The following is a 13,634-nucleotide window of genomic DNA, read 5'->3' on the forward strand; positions in this document are numbered from 1 at the left end:
TAACAGCGATTCCTTCGTTTAAAGGAAAAGAAAAAGGCAGCGGCTGCAGTGTGCAGGTAAGCAGCCATCGTTAAGACACCAATCCAGAACAAGGGGCTGTGGGAATAGATAAGGTAGTAAAGTTTTATTTATTTGTTTATTTTAGATTGAACAGTACTTACCGGTCCAGAGGTAGAACAGTTAAGTGGGCGACAGCTTAAGGGTTCATTAATATGGGGGAATACAAACAGTGCTTGTGGAGAGCTTATAAGTAAGAGTAGCGCAAAGTTATTAGAAGAGAGAGTGAAAAGTAAAGTTAACATCAAAGAAAGACAAATAGAAGGCTGCTGAGAGGGAGAACAGTACAGGAGCTTAAGGGGAAAAGGTATAAAATGGCCGTAGCAGATTTTAGTGTTCCCATTTAAGTTAAATTTATTTAATTTTAAGAAAAGAAAAAAAAAAGTTAAGGCAGTTTTTACTAATCCCACATCAAATTTTAATAATGAGGCCAGTGCAATGCATGTCCTTTTGGATGTTGGACTTTTTAGATGATGGTTTGGAAGAGTCAGTTGTCTATGAGGGCTACATCTGCAAGAGATGCCAGCTGATCCAGCACCTCAAGCTCAGAGTTGCTGAACTGGAGGAGTTGGCTGACCTGTGTTGTAATAGAGAATTGACGGACTTGGCCTAGGTGTCCTTTAGAGAGATAGTGTGTACCCCCATGTTGGCATGGGAGGAGAGTCCAGACCAGATAGGTAGAAATAGGTGGGTCACGGTCACAAGGCATAAGGTAAAGGGTGCACACTGTCCAAGGGCATCAACCCCAGAATAAGAAGTTTCAAACCGTTATGTCCTTGCGGAGCTGGATGGTGTCTCTGATAATTCTGAGGTGGTAGGCAGGGATGAAGAGCCCCAACGGGCCACCTCAAAACCAGATCCCAAAAAGAGAGAGGTAGTAATAGTTGGGGACTCAATCATTAGGGCTTTGAAGCGCAGGTGTGCTCCTGAGAGTCTCTCGCACAGTGTGTTGTCTTCCAGGAGCACAAGTGCAAGACCTCCCTGGAAGGGTGGATAGGCTCTTGGCCAGAGCGGGGGTGGATCCAGTTGTCATTGTCCATGTTGGAAGAAATGACATACATAAGGGTAGTCTGTCAGTTCTGCGATCCAAATTCAAAGAGTTAGGTGCCAAACTGAGGAGCAGAACTGACAAGGTAGTCTTCTCCGAAGTTCTGCCTGTGCCACGTGCCAGTCCAGGTAAGATTGAGGAGATTAGAAGGCTTAAAGCGTGGTTCAAATCTTGGTGCAGGGTAGAAGGGTATTGGTTTATGGGGCATTGGGACTCTTTTTGGAACAGATGGGACCTGTTCTGCCGTGACGGGTTACATGTGACCTGGAGAGGCACCGATGCATTGGGGAGGCATATGTGTAGGCTAGTCGAGGATTGTTTAAACTAGGGAATTGGGGGGGGGGGCAGGGAATTTAGGACAGGCCAGGTTTAGATCTATACATGGAGGAGCAAACAATAGTGTAGAAATAAAAATGCATAGTAATGTAAATTCTAAGCAAACATTTAAATGTAGGAGTAACACATTAAAAATAGCTTACCTTAATGCTAGAAGTATCAAAAATAAGGTAAGTGAGTTGGATTTGTTTGTAGCAGTGCATAATTATATTATAGCAATAACAGAAACCTGGCTAAATAACAAGATGAGTGTAACATAGAGGGATACAAAAATTTTCACGAAGGATAGACAGAACAGAAAAGGAGGTGGGGTTGCTGTTTATGCCAAACAGAATTTAAATGCAAGTCCTCTTCAGTTGGATGATGAGCCCCATCTTAGTGAGGACATGTGGCTTCGCCTGGAATATATTGGGGGAAAAAGGTCTTATTTTAGGAGTGTGTTATAGACCACCCAATTCAGACAGCAATCTCAACATACATTTTTTTTAGTACTATCAAAAAGGCAAGTTTACAGGGAGATATTCTAGTCATGGGGGACTTTAATTGTCCAAATATTAAGTGGGATAACCTTGATGATGGAGGAGCACAAGTTTTTAGTTTTTAGAAGTAATCAGTGACTGTTTTTTAACACAGAATGTTAAAGCACCAACATGGGGTGAAGCCTGTCTGGATTTAGTATTTTGTAATAATCAAGATAGAGTTGAGGGTGTAGAGATAATTGAACCACTAGGGTCAAGTGACCATAATGTAATACAATTCTCAGTATTTTTTTTAAGAGGGCAGATGCAAAGACTGAAATTGTTAAGTTGAACTTTGGTAGGGCTAATTTTGAGCAGATGTGACAATGTCTAAGTAGGATACACTGGGATAAGCTTTTAAGTGTGGAAACAGTCAAAGGAGCAGTGGAACAGGTTTAAAAATGTTTTACATGTAATGCAGGACAGATACATAGCTAAATTTGGAATTAATAGGAAATATTAAGAAAACTCCACGGTGGATTAATAAAGATTGAAAAAAGAAGTTGCAAAGGAAAAAACTTCTTAATAAGGCATATAAGACTAATGACTGCAAAGTGAATCGTAGAGCTTATGAGAACATGAGGGCAACCATTAAGAAGGATATCAGGGAGGCTAAAAGAATATAGCAGATAAGGCGAAAGAAGACCCTAAGATGATATTTCAGTATTTTAGTAGTAAAAAAGTAGTCAAGGAGGAGCAACTATAGGCCAGTAAGCTAAACATGCATCACAGGAAAGTTAATGGAAGGAATTATTAAGGATAAGGTTGAGCAACACCTGAGAAGGGCAGGAGTTATTCTGAACAGTCAGCATGGGTTCAGAAAAGGGAGGTCGTGTTTTACTAGCATGCTGGAATTCTATGAGGAGGCAACAAAAGGATATGATCAAAGTGTGGAGCATATGATATTATTTATCTTGACTTTCAGAATGAATTTGATAAAATGCCACATGAGAGGTTGGGCATCAAATTTAAAAAGTGGGAGTTCAGGGTGATGTTTTTAGATGGGTGAAGAATTGGCTCAGACACAGGAAGCAGAGGGTGATGGTATGAGGAACTTCTTCAGAATTGGCCAATGTTAAGAGTGGTGTTCCACAGGGGTCAGTGCTAGGGCTGCTGCTATTTTTAATATATATAAATGATTTAGACAGGAATATATATTGGTCTTATCAACAGTTTTGAATTCTCCTTGCGTGTTTCATGATCCACAAAATGTGTTTTCTGAGGTTTTCTTTGTTTTATCTTAAGCCTGCTCCTTTTTGACCAAGTTGTCAATCTTTTTAATGTAGAGTATGAACTCCTTGTTAAATAAGTGTAAGACCACCAGAATTTTTGACATGTATCCCATAAACAAAAACATGAATTATTTTTTCCTTACCTTAGAATTGCTGCTGCAGAGGTAGCGCCTTGTACTGAACAATTATTAACCAATCTTTTCAAATCATTGACATTACCTGGCTCATCTGAAAATGAATACATAATGAAAGGTTTGCATTTCCTTTTATATTTTTACTAATTTTTGCATGGTAGGAAACATATATTGTTTGTAAATCTTATGGACAGATATACTAGGTAGATTGCATTACTATGTAACTGTAATTCTGTTCTCCGTAGTTTGGCATTTGTTTTAATTTTATCAATTTTTTCTGGAATCTTTAGAATACTTTTTAACTATTTGCTTAATTGGTTTCACTTAAGTCCTAGCCTACACGTAAAAAAAAAATGTACTGTTTTTCTGTTTTACAGCAATTATGAGGAGCTTTTCTCTTCTCCAGGAAGTCATTGTTCCATATGTTCCAACTCTCATTGTTCAGTTAACTCAAAAACTGCTCCTCGTTAGCAAGGTAATGATTATATCATCTCTCTCATGTATAGCCAATAGTGAACCATAGTGTCATCTTTAATATATAAATAGGTCTGCTTTGATTTTAGTTAGGATTTCCATAAACATTACTACTGGTTCCTAAAAAGTTGGCATATACTGCCAGTATTTTTTTATAGTGTGAATGTAATTGCCCTATTTGCAGTAGGTAGTTACTGAAGGTGTCTAGGAGTATCTTTTTCAGTTTGTTGTTATGACACTTTTCAGGTGTGTTACAGCATCTTCAAAATTCTACTGTACTTGTCACTTCATCTGCCTGTACTTCAGTTGGACAAACAAATGAAATGTAGCCAATTGTATCTTAAAATTTTACAAGTAGACGTAGATAAAAACATCAATCAAATAAGCACATGTAAATACTCATAAATTTGTGTCTGTTATTCACTCCACATTTTGTAGTGATGGCCAAGACAATTTTAATTTCATATTTTCATGGACAGCGGAAATAACAACATTTTTGATATTATATGCTTGAATAAGGACGTGAATGGAGCAGTAGCAATATCAAAAGTGTCCATGGAAAAAAAAAAAAAATCTGTTCTTGTATTGCGTATTCAAAATGTCAGGTGTCCAGTCATATTTTCAAAGCATCCCAAATGCATCTTCTTTTGATAAAATAAAGTTAAATAAGCAATTCCCCCAAAAAAATCCTCTTTGTATGACATGGAAGTGTGCTCAGAAGAAGTCAGCCTTTAGAATTGAAGACCTGCCTCCCCATTAATTTGCTACTGCTCGAGCTGGGTCCTTATCCAAGTCCATTCTGTTTTATTTCCTTTCTCTATAAAACCATTAAGTAATGAGGGGTGAGTAATAGATATGCTCCACTTAAAAATAAGGAGTTTATCTTTAAATACATAAAGCACATTTCTCTAGATGATGTAACTTTACTTAGAATGTTTTTTAGAAATTTACTTGCTATGAACTCAAGTTATATCCACATTAGTGTTTGTTGAGCCATTACACTAGGGCTGCCACGATCATTTGATTATAATCTACTGGTTAGTGCCAAAAATTAATCTAGACTGATTTTCTTAATCGATTAATCATCCCTCACATTGCATACCAGAATTCAGCAATGCTCAGTGTATAGTTTTTGAGTACTCAAATAGTGATGAAAGCTTTGCCACATTCTTCAGAGGACATTTCCATTAAATATTGCCCAAAAACCTCCACTGTGAGTATTTCATTAGAAAAGCTGACAGGATGGTTGTTTATTATGTCTCCTGACTACAAAAAAACAGCCCAGAGGAGAGTGACTAGGCTGATTCCATGACTACAGAGGATGAGTTATAAGCAAAGATTAAAACGGCTGAGCCTTTTCAATTTAATCAAAGTGGGTTAAGAGGTGACATGATTGAAATGGTTAAAATTATGAAGGGAAGTTTGAGACTCTTTAAAATGAGTTCAGCAAGAACATAGGGACACTTTTGGAAACTTGCTAAAGGTACATTTTGCAGAAACATTAGGAAGTTTTTATTCACACAGAGAACTGTCGACATATGAAATAAGTTACCAAGTAGTGTGGTAGACAGTAGAACTTTGGGGACCTTCAAAACTCAACTTTTTGAGAAGTTTTTGAGAAATTAAGTGGCTAAGACTTAGTGTTGGGCTGAATGGCCTGTTCTCATGTAAATCTTTATAATGTTCTAGTGTAAGATGCAGGTGGTATTCTACAGCAGCACTAGTTCCATGCATGAAAACCGGATTAAGAAACCCTCTGAAACTATAGCGCAAGATAAGACAGTATCATAAGTAACTTACCTACACTCACTTAGCCAGCCAACAGTTATTCTTTTGGTGATGTAAAGGTGACTGACTTGAGAAATTCATGCTTCGAGAGTAGTGTTAGGGTGAAAGTTGGAGATATTTCGTAAGATATGATGAATACAGTAAGTCTGCTGAGAGTTGCTATTTACCAGTTTTATCACTCAAGTGCACTAATATAAAATCTTTCAATACACAGGCTATTTAATTGTGATCAAGTAGTCTGTTAAACACACACTATCTGGCAAAAGGTTAATGCACAGCTTTGCCTAAAATGAAGCAGGAACACTCAATAAAACTGAATAAAAAAAATTAAAAAAAATCAAGTGACGGTTAGATACGAAGAAGGCAGATTCACCAGCGTTTGTGTGTCAGCTTTTCTCCCTCCAGATCAGAGAATGTCCAGTTCCATTGCCTCAAAACACCACTCACATCTACAGTTACTCCCAGTTTCAAATAAAAACTAACAGCGTCAGATCCCTAGGGAGGCAGTATGTATCGTGATCGTGACTGAGAGAATAAAAGTGAAAAAAAAAGTTAACTTTCACAAGTCCTATAAATGTGCACCGTCTGTTATAGACGCAAACCAAATGTATGTGTGTATTGTATAATATTAACAATAAGAGCAGCTCAGTGCTGAAAATGGCAAATACAGGAGGCAGACGGGATCGAACCAGGGACTCTTGATTAAAAGTCAGCAAATCTTACCACTACGCCACGGAAGCCGTTGTATTGTACTTGAACCTTTTGTGAAAGTGTTCATTTGATCTTTGGACTTCAGGCTTCACACATTATATAGTTTATGCCAACATTTTGTCATTTACTACTAAAATATGACAAATGTTTCTGTTTTAACAATGTGTTTAAACAGATTATTATAGAAACGTAACACACATGAAATGCATGTGTTCCAAATAACGATTTATTATTTCCACTCTAAAACTTTCACTCCCAGATAATCAATCAAGGCATGAGCTGGGAGAAGTTTGTGCACGGTCAGCGGCAGTGGGGGATGGAATAGCAGGCTGCTTGCCTTAATCAGCACATTTACAGGACAAAAGACGCTGAGGGAGAGGTGCGAATGGATTTAAGGTGGGCCGGATCTACGAGTTTTTTCATAGGCTCTGGTAATTCTAGTGTTAAGCCAGAGCCAGCAACTTGTGACTCTTCAATGGTCATCTTTTGGATCAGGGAGACATGAGAGCCCCAGAATCCTATATAAACATAACATCTAAGTTCTTCTTAGTGTTTTTTGCAGTGATTAAATCGTAAATAAATCCCATTTTATAAATGATTGTAAGGACTCTGGATATGTATTTTTAAATGCATGAGGGTGCACAGCCCTCAACCTGTAGGCAAGCCACTGCCTGAAAATGGGCTTTATTTTAGCAAGAAAATACAATAACTGTAATTCAGACTGTATTAACTGTACTGTTCATTGAAATCCTGGTTCTCATGTTAAAGTCTAAAAAATGGCACTTAATGAAGTAAAATGGTTCTAGGCTGTTTCATCCTTTGTCTCAAGTTGGCACCGAAGATGCTAAAGACAGTCCCACCACCTCTTTTCTGTTGGAAAGGTATGCCGTGGAAGAGCAACATGTTATTACCATCTATCAAGCAGTTAGTGACATAAAAGACTTCTACCACTTTATCTCTTCCCCTCTAAATGGTTTTGTGTATAGTGCAGAAACGGCATTTTCTACAATGACTGAATAAATCCGCAACTTTGATTTAATAAAGTACCTACTATTGTAATAATTTGTTTAGTAGGTTGCTTTCCAAAAAGGGAAACATTGCCTATAAACATCAAGAATTTAAAGATGAGTGAAGTGATTGTATGTATTGCCAGCCTCAGTTGTCACCATTTTATCTTATGTAGTGAGATATTGTCAAAATAAAATCAAATATTAATAACTGATCTGCAACAGTTGAACTAAATAAAAAATATGTTGAAGGCAGTTGCAAATAGGCATTAAAAAAGTTTGCTGTGTAGACATTACACTTTGGAACGAAATGCAAAGCTATACTAGAGTGGATAGTGCCAAAATGATCTGTTAAAGAGATGCTTAATTTTAATACAGTAATCCCTCCTCCATCGCGGGGGTTGCGTTCCAGAGCCACCCGCGAAATAAGAAAATCCGCGAAGTAGAAACCATATGTTTATATGGTTATTTTTATATTGTCATGCTTGGGTCACAGATTTGCGCAGAAACACAGGAGGTTGTAGAGAGACAGGAACGTTATTCAAACACTGCAAACAAACATTTGTCTCTTTTTCAAAAGTTTAAACTCTGCTCCATGACAAGACAGAGATGACAGTTCAGTCTCACAATTAAAAGAATGCAAACATATCTTCCTCTTCAAAGGAGCAAACAAATCAATAGTGCTGTTTGGCTTTTAAGTATGTGAAGCACCACGGCACAAAGCTGTTGAAGGCGGCAGCTCACACCCCCTCCGTCAGGAGCAGAGAGGGAGAGAGATAGAGAGAGAGAGAGACAGATAAAAAAATCAATACGTGCCCTTCGTGCTTTTAAGTATGCTAAGCACTGTTCAGCATGTCGTTTCAGGAAGCAGCTGCAGCTGCACAAAAGATTGCAACGTGAAGATAATCTTTCAGCATTTTTAGACGAGCGTCCGTATCGTCTAGGTGTGTGAACAGCCCCCCTGCTCACACCCCCCTACGTCAGCGCAAAAGAGAGAGAGAGAAAGTAAGTTGGGTAGCTTCTCAGCCATCTGCCAATAGCGTCCCTTGTATGAAATCAACTGGGCAAACCAACTGAGGAAGCATGTACCAGAAATTAAAAGACCCATTGTCCGCAGAAACCCGCGAAGCAGCGAAAAATCCGCGATATATATTTAAACATGCTTACATATAAAATCCGCGATGGAGTGAAGCCGCGAAAGGCGAAGCGCGATATAGCGAGGGATTACTGTAGTTGTGTAATAAACTGAAGCTGCAAAGCTTTTGTACATTGGTCTTAACTTACTCCTCTCTTCAAGACATAGGAGTTACTGTCTTCTGCAGTATTCTTTCAGTTGGAGTCATATTATACTGTGAAAATTCTTTCAGTTGGAGTCATTTGTACTTTGAAACTATTTTTAATCCATATTATGCCAAATATATGTTGCTGTATACATTATGCCTGTATAAATCTCATGATTATTTTGTTTTGATACATGTGTAATAAGTTTTAAAGTGAATATGCTTGCATAATAATTATAGAATTTAAATTATATTCAAGTCAAAAGCAGAAATCATTTTACTTTTTAGACTTAATGTAAAATTCTTAATCTACCTCTCTCAGACACTATTTACACTCTTTTTAAAAGAAGCTTTTTGGGTGATTTTGTCTTTTGCTTTCAAATTCCATATATAATTATTAAATATAAATGCTTGGTGTATTTGAATCTTTGCATTTGTTTTATTCTTGATTGGACAAAATTATTTGTTAATCAATTTATCAGTGATAGTCAATAGATTAATCAATTACAAAATAATCATTAGTGGTTGCCCTAATTCAAGCTATGTTGAGGTTCTTGTTGAGATTTTAGGTTTTGATTTTAGATTTGAGACCTTACAATTCTGACTTTAATTGATGATGTCGCATCCTCTATTGTCCCTCCAGAATCCAAGTAAGCCCCACTTCAACCATTACCTGTTTGAGTCTCTCTGTTTATCTGTAAGAATAACCTGCAAAGCCAACATTACAGCAGTAAGCAGTTTTGAAGAGGCACTCTTTCCTGTCTTTACTGAGATTCTACAGAATGATGTCCAAGGCAAGTAGACAATTCATAAAATATACAACAACATTTATTTATATAGCACATTTTCATACAAATAATGTAGCTCAAAGTGCTTATAGATTGTTTGTTTTCTATACTGATACTACTTTCATATAGTTTGATTCATTCTGTTTTGATTTATGTTGAATTATACCCAGTGGGTGTTTGCTTTGCATCGTTACGTATGTGTCTCATTTTGTTCTATTGTAACTCCAAAACAGTAGTTGAATTCCTGCATAATGGTATGACAGCTCTGTATTTTCTTAGAGCTTCCCATTTTCTGTCTTGAAAAGAACTTTTATTTTGGACTGAGTTTAATAAATTATTTATTTACCAACTTTTTTCCCCCCTCAGAATTTGTCCCGTATGTGTTTCAAGTGATGTCCCTCTTGCTAGAGATGCACACTTCAGAAGTTCCAGCATCATACATGGTCCTGTTCCCTCATCTTTTACAGCCTGTTTTGTGGGAGCGAGCTGGCAACATCCCACCACTGGTGCGACTACTACAGGCCTACTTGCACAAAGGAGGTGTGACCATTGCTAACGTAGCAGCTGATAAAATTGTAAGAGTACAACTTCAATTTTGATGAAATTTTGAGTAGATGTGACCATATTCAAGTTACTGACTTCCAATGAGACCTACACTTTGAAGCACAGATTGACAAATTTTTATACCAACTTGTTATACATAAGTGTCTGTAATAGCTGAAAATTGCATTTTGTCAGTGTCAGTGTTTTGTTGTCATTGGTTTACATTGCTGCTCTTACCTCATCTCCTGGCTAAATTTAGTTAACTAAAACTTTTCATTTTGTTCATGGCTTCTTACCTACCTGTCAGTGCATCACAGAGTGTATTTAATCTCTCTGATGCTCACTCACAACAGAGCAGTTTATCAAGAAAATATGAGGACATCAAAATGAGAAGATTGTTTGTTGCACACAAGTGCCACAAGCAAGGCAAAGATTAGGTTAAGAACAGTTAACAGCAGTATCATGTTGCCTACTTTGTTGTCCTTATTTAATGTAACTAAAATTAATTTTATATGAATAAAATTTATTGCCTTTTGGGGCAGTGTAAATTTAATAAATTCTTACATTATTTTGCTTTAGTGATTCTGTGCATGCACTTGTAGTCTGCATTCCTGGAAAGGAGCACTATACAAATAGTGGAGTGATAGTAGGATGAACAATGAAGTACCCTGTACTGCTTGTTGAAATGGGCCCTGCTGCACCTCACCCTCACAGTGTTGTTCATTCAGCGTTACTTAGTGCCTGAGCAATGCCAGTTTTATTTTCTGTTGAATTTAGGTATTAATAGTTTAATGTTTCATTCTGTATTTTGTTTCATCTTCTTGCCACACTTCACAAGGAGAATTGTGCAATTACTTTTTTTGACATTTGTCTTCTAATTGATTAATACTTTGAATGATTTTGCTTTATTAATATCATATTTTCATGCAGACACATGGCTCAAAGTGCTTTAAAATAACAGTAAACAAGTTACAGTAGAGTGAAAATGGTTCTAATGTGTTTTGTGGCAAAAGTCGGTTTCCATTTCGAGAATGTATCCTAGCCAGCAAGGAGAGGAAAACCATCTCCCTCTACCACTGTTTTTGGAGAAAATAAATCTCTAGGGGTTCAAAACCTATAAGACAACCCAGCACCCAGAACATTTTACAGTATTTCAATGTGACAAGATTAATATCTATAAATGATGCATCATCATAACAAATGTGATAATGTAGGTGTCATAGTTATAGTATCCATCATTCTTTTCAATACTAAAGGTTGAATAGAGCTCTTTTTTGCCAGGAGGTTGTAGCACAGGGTACTAGAATGAGATAAAGTTAAAAGAAGTGATTGGCAATTGGAAAAAATAAATTACAACTATGAGGCAGTTTTAATTAGTTCTCTGTGCAGACAAACCTGCAAGCCACTGTGAATAAATGGAAAGCTTAAAATATACAGGGATGATCAGTTTTAGTCTTGTAGAACTGATCTGCTATTAATTTTGATAAGGCCTGATTAAAGTATGTTTAAGAAGTTGTTTGAAATGCCTAACAGTGCTAACCTGATATCTATCTTACAAGTAACATTTATTTATGTAGCTCCTTTTCATATTAGACATGTAGCTCAAAGTGTTTGAGGGCATTAAGGAAAAAAAATCCATTTACAAATAAATAAGTTGCAAAAATGAATAAAAAGTAACAGAAACATGCACAATACAGATAAAAAAACAAGTTAAAATGACAAGAGTTCCTAAATATGAATTAAATTACTGTTAAATAAACTCTAAAATCAATAATGGTTAAGACAGGTCAGATGGCCAGGAAGGAGAGGAGGAAAAAAAAAAAAGGTAGCTAGTGAAATGCTCTGGAGAACAAAACCTCAAGGTCGTTCAAAGGCCAAAAGACCACCCAGCCCCCACTGGATATTCTAACAAGTGTGCTAAAATTAGTTCATTATTGTTTAGATGCACCATCCTAAAAGATTATTTGCAGTGTGTCTCGTCAAACATGGGAGGATCAACGTTCCTTCCAGCATCACATGTGACTGCAGAGTACTTTGATCAGATGACAGTGATGCAAAACTCCACCAAAGAAAACCCAAGAATAGTAGAGGTTAGTAACGATTGTAGATTTTTTAAGTATAAGCTATATATTAGAACAGTGTTTAGCGTAGAAATCAAGAGGTTATTCATAAGCTTTGTAATGCACTGGTTAGGCCGCACCTGAAGTACTGTGTGCAGTCTTGGTCTCTGGTCTACCAGGTTAGAAAAACTAGGCAGATTACCGGGATTGACAGGTAAGAGCAATGACGAAAGATAAAGGAATTAAACCTTTTCATTTTAAGCAATTTTTTACTTTAAAACAAGTTCAGCAAGAACATGGAAACATAGTTAGAAACTTGTTAAAGGGAAGTTTTGTATAAAGTAAAATTTTCTTCAAAAAAAGAAGTAATGACATTTGAAATAAATTAAGTTAATGTGGTAGACAATAAGACTTGAGGGATCTTCAAATATCAACTTGATGCCACTTTGGAAAAATTAAGTGGATAGGATATGCAAGCTTTGTTGGAGTGAATAAATATTCCAGTATTATAACTTATTACAACTAACAAAAAAAATGAACTATTAAAAAGGCAATTTTAAAGGGGAGTTTTAGGAGTTTTTAAAACATTTCTTGGTGTTAATCTGGCATATCTATTGTCTGACTTTTTGGTACATTACAGCAGAAGGCCTCCTTACCACATATTTCATGCTTCGCTCTTGGAATAATAAGCAAATCCATGTTTGAGAATCTGTGATTATTGTTAGGACACTCCTGTATATAAGAAGGAGCAGAATTATGCATTGCTTTATGTATGATTATGATCCATTCTAAAAAGATACTGGTAACAAATGCTAAAACTGGTGAGACCTGCTTATATTTTCTTTTACTGATTATAATTCTTGCAGCCGTATTTTGAACTAACTTTAACTTATGTATATTTGGCTTAGGTGGTCATGTTAAGAGTGTATTGCAGTAGACTAGTCAACTGAAAACAAAATGTGAATTACTTTTTAAGATGCTAAAAAATTAAGAGATTTAGCTTTTGCCGTGTCTGTGTAACATGGTTAATTTGCTGTTGTGACGTTTTTAATGGCTACATTTTTAGGCTTCATCTATAAAACCAGTTGCTCAAGTTTTTCCATAAGATGCTCTATTTTAATTTTTTTTTTTTTTTTTTTTTTAATTTTATTGATTTTATTGTCATCATTCCATGCAAATAGTCAATTTTTACAAAAAATAGGACTGAAAACAAATCAACCCCCACCCCTGAGAGAGAGCATGGCCAATGGACTAAAACTTAAAGCTAGTAAAAATAAATAAATTGAGTTTAATAGGCAGATAAAGATAAATGGAGAAGAAAAAGAAATGGGAAGATAATATACTTCTTAAGTGCTTTAAGAGCTTATTCTAAAATATTATTGATTAGATCCTGCCAGGTTTTGAAAAAGTTCTGCACAGATCCTCTAACTGAGAATTTGATTTTTTCCAATTTCAAATAGTATACAACATCAGTTGCCCACTGACTTAAAAGAGGAGAGTTAGGATTCTTCCAGTTTAGCAAAATAAGTCTGCGTGCCAGTAGTGTGAAGGCAATCAGTTTGTTTGTCCTTCTCTACTTTAAGCCCATCTGGAAGAACACCAAACACACCTGTTAATGGGTTAGGAGGGATTGTGATACCAAAGCTGTCTGAAAGGCA

The 13,634-nt window shown here is 36.4% G+C and overlaps 1 protein-coding gene across 1 annotated transcript in view; it reads left to right on the forward strand.

Annotated features, from left to right (window-relative positions):
• Positions 1-13,634, forward strand: part of cse1l (CSE1 chromosome segregation 1-like (yeast)) — a 267,035-nt gene that overhangs the window by 193,139 nt on the left and 60,262 nt on the right. Inside the window, exons 16-19 of the mRNA XM_051932995.1 lie at positions 3,340-3,443; positions 3,703-3,800; positions 9,229-9,379; positions 9,740-9,948. Of these exons, the coding sequence (XP_051788955.1) occupies positions 3,340-3,443; positions 3,703-3,800; positions 9,229-9,379; positions 9,740-9,948 (562 nt within the window). The remainder of the gene's footprint in view (positions 1-3,339; positions 3,444-3,702; positions 3,801-9,228; positions 9,380-9,739; positions 9,949-13,634) is intronic.

The sequence above is a fragment of the Erpetoichthys calabaricus genome, chromosome 10, assembly GCF_900747795.2.
Source record: "Erpetoichthys calabaricus chromosome 10, fErpCal1.3, whole genome shotgun sequence".
NCBI lineage: Eukaryota > Metazoa > Chordata > Cladistia > Polypteriformes > Polypteridae > Erpetoichthys > Erpetoichthys calabaricus.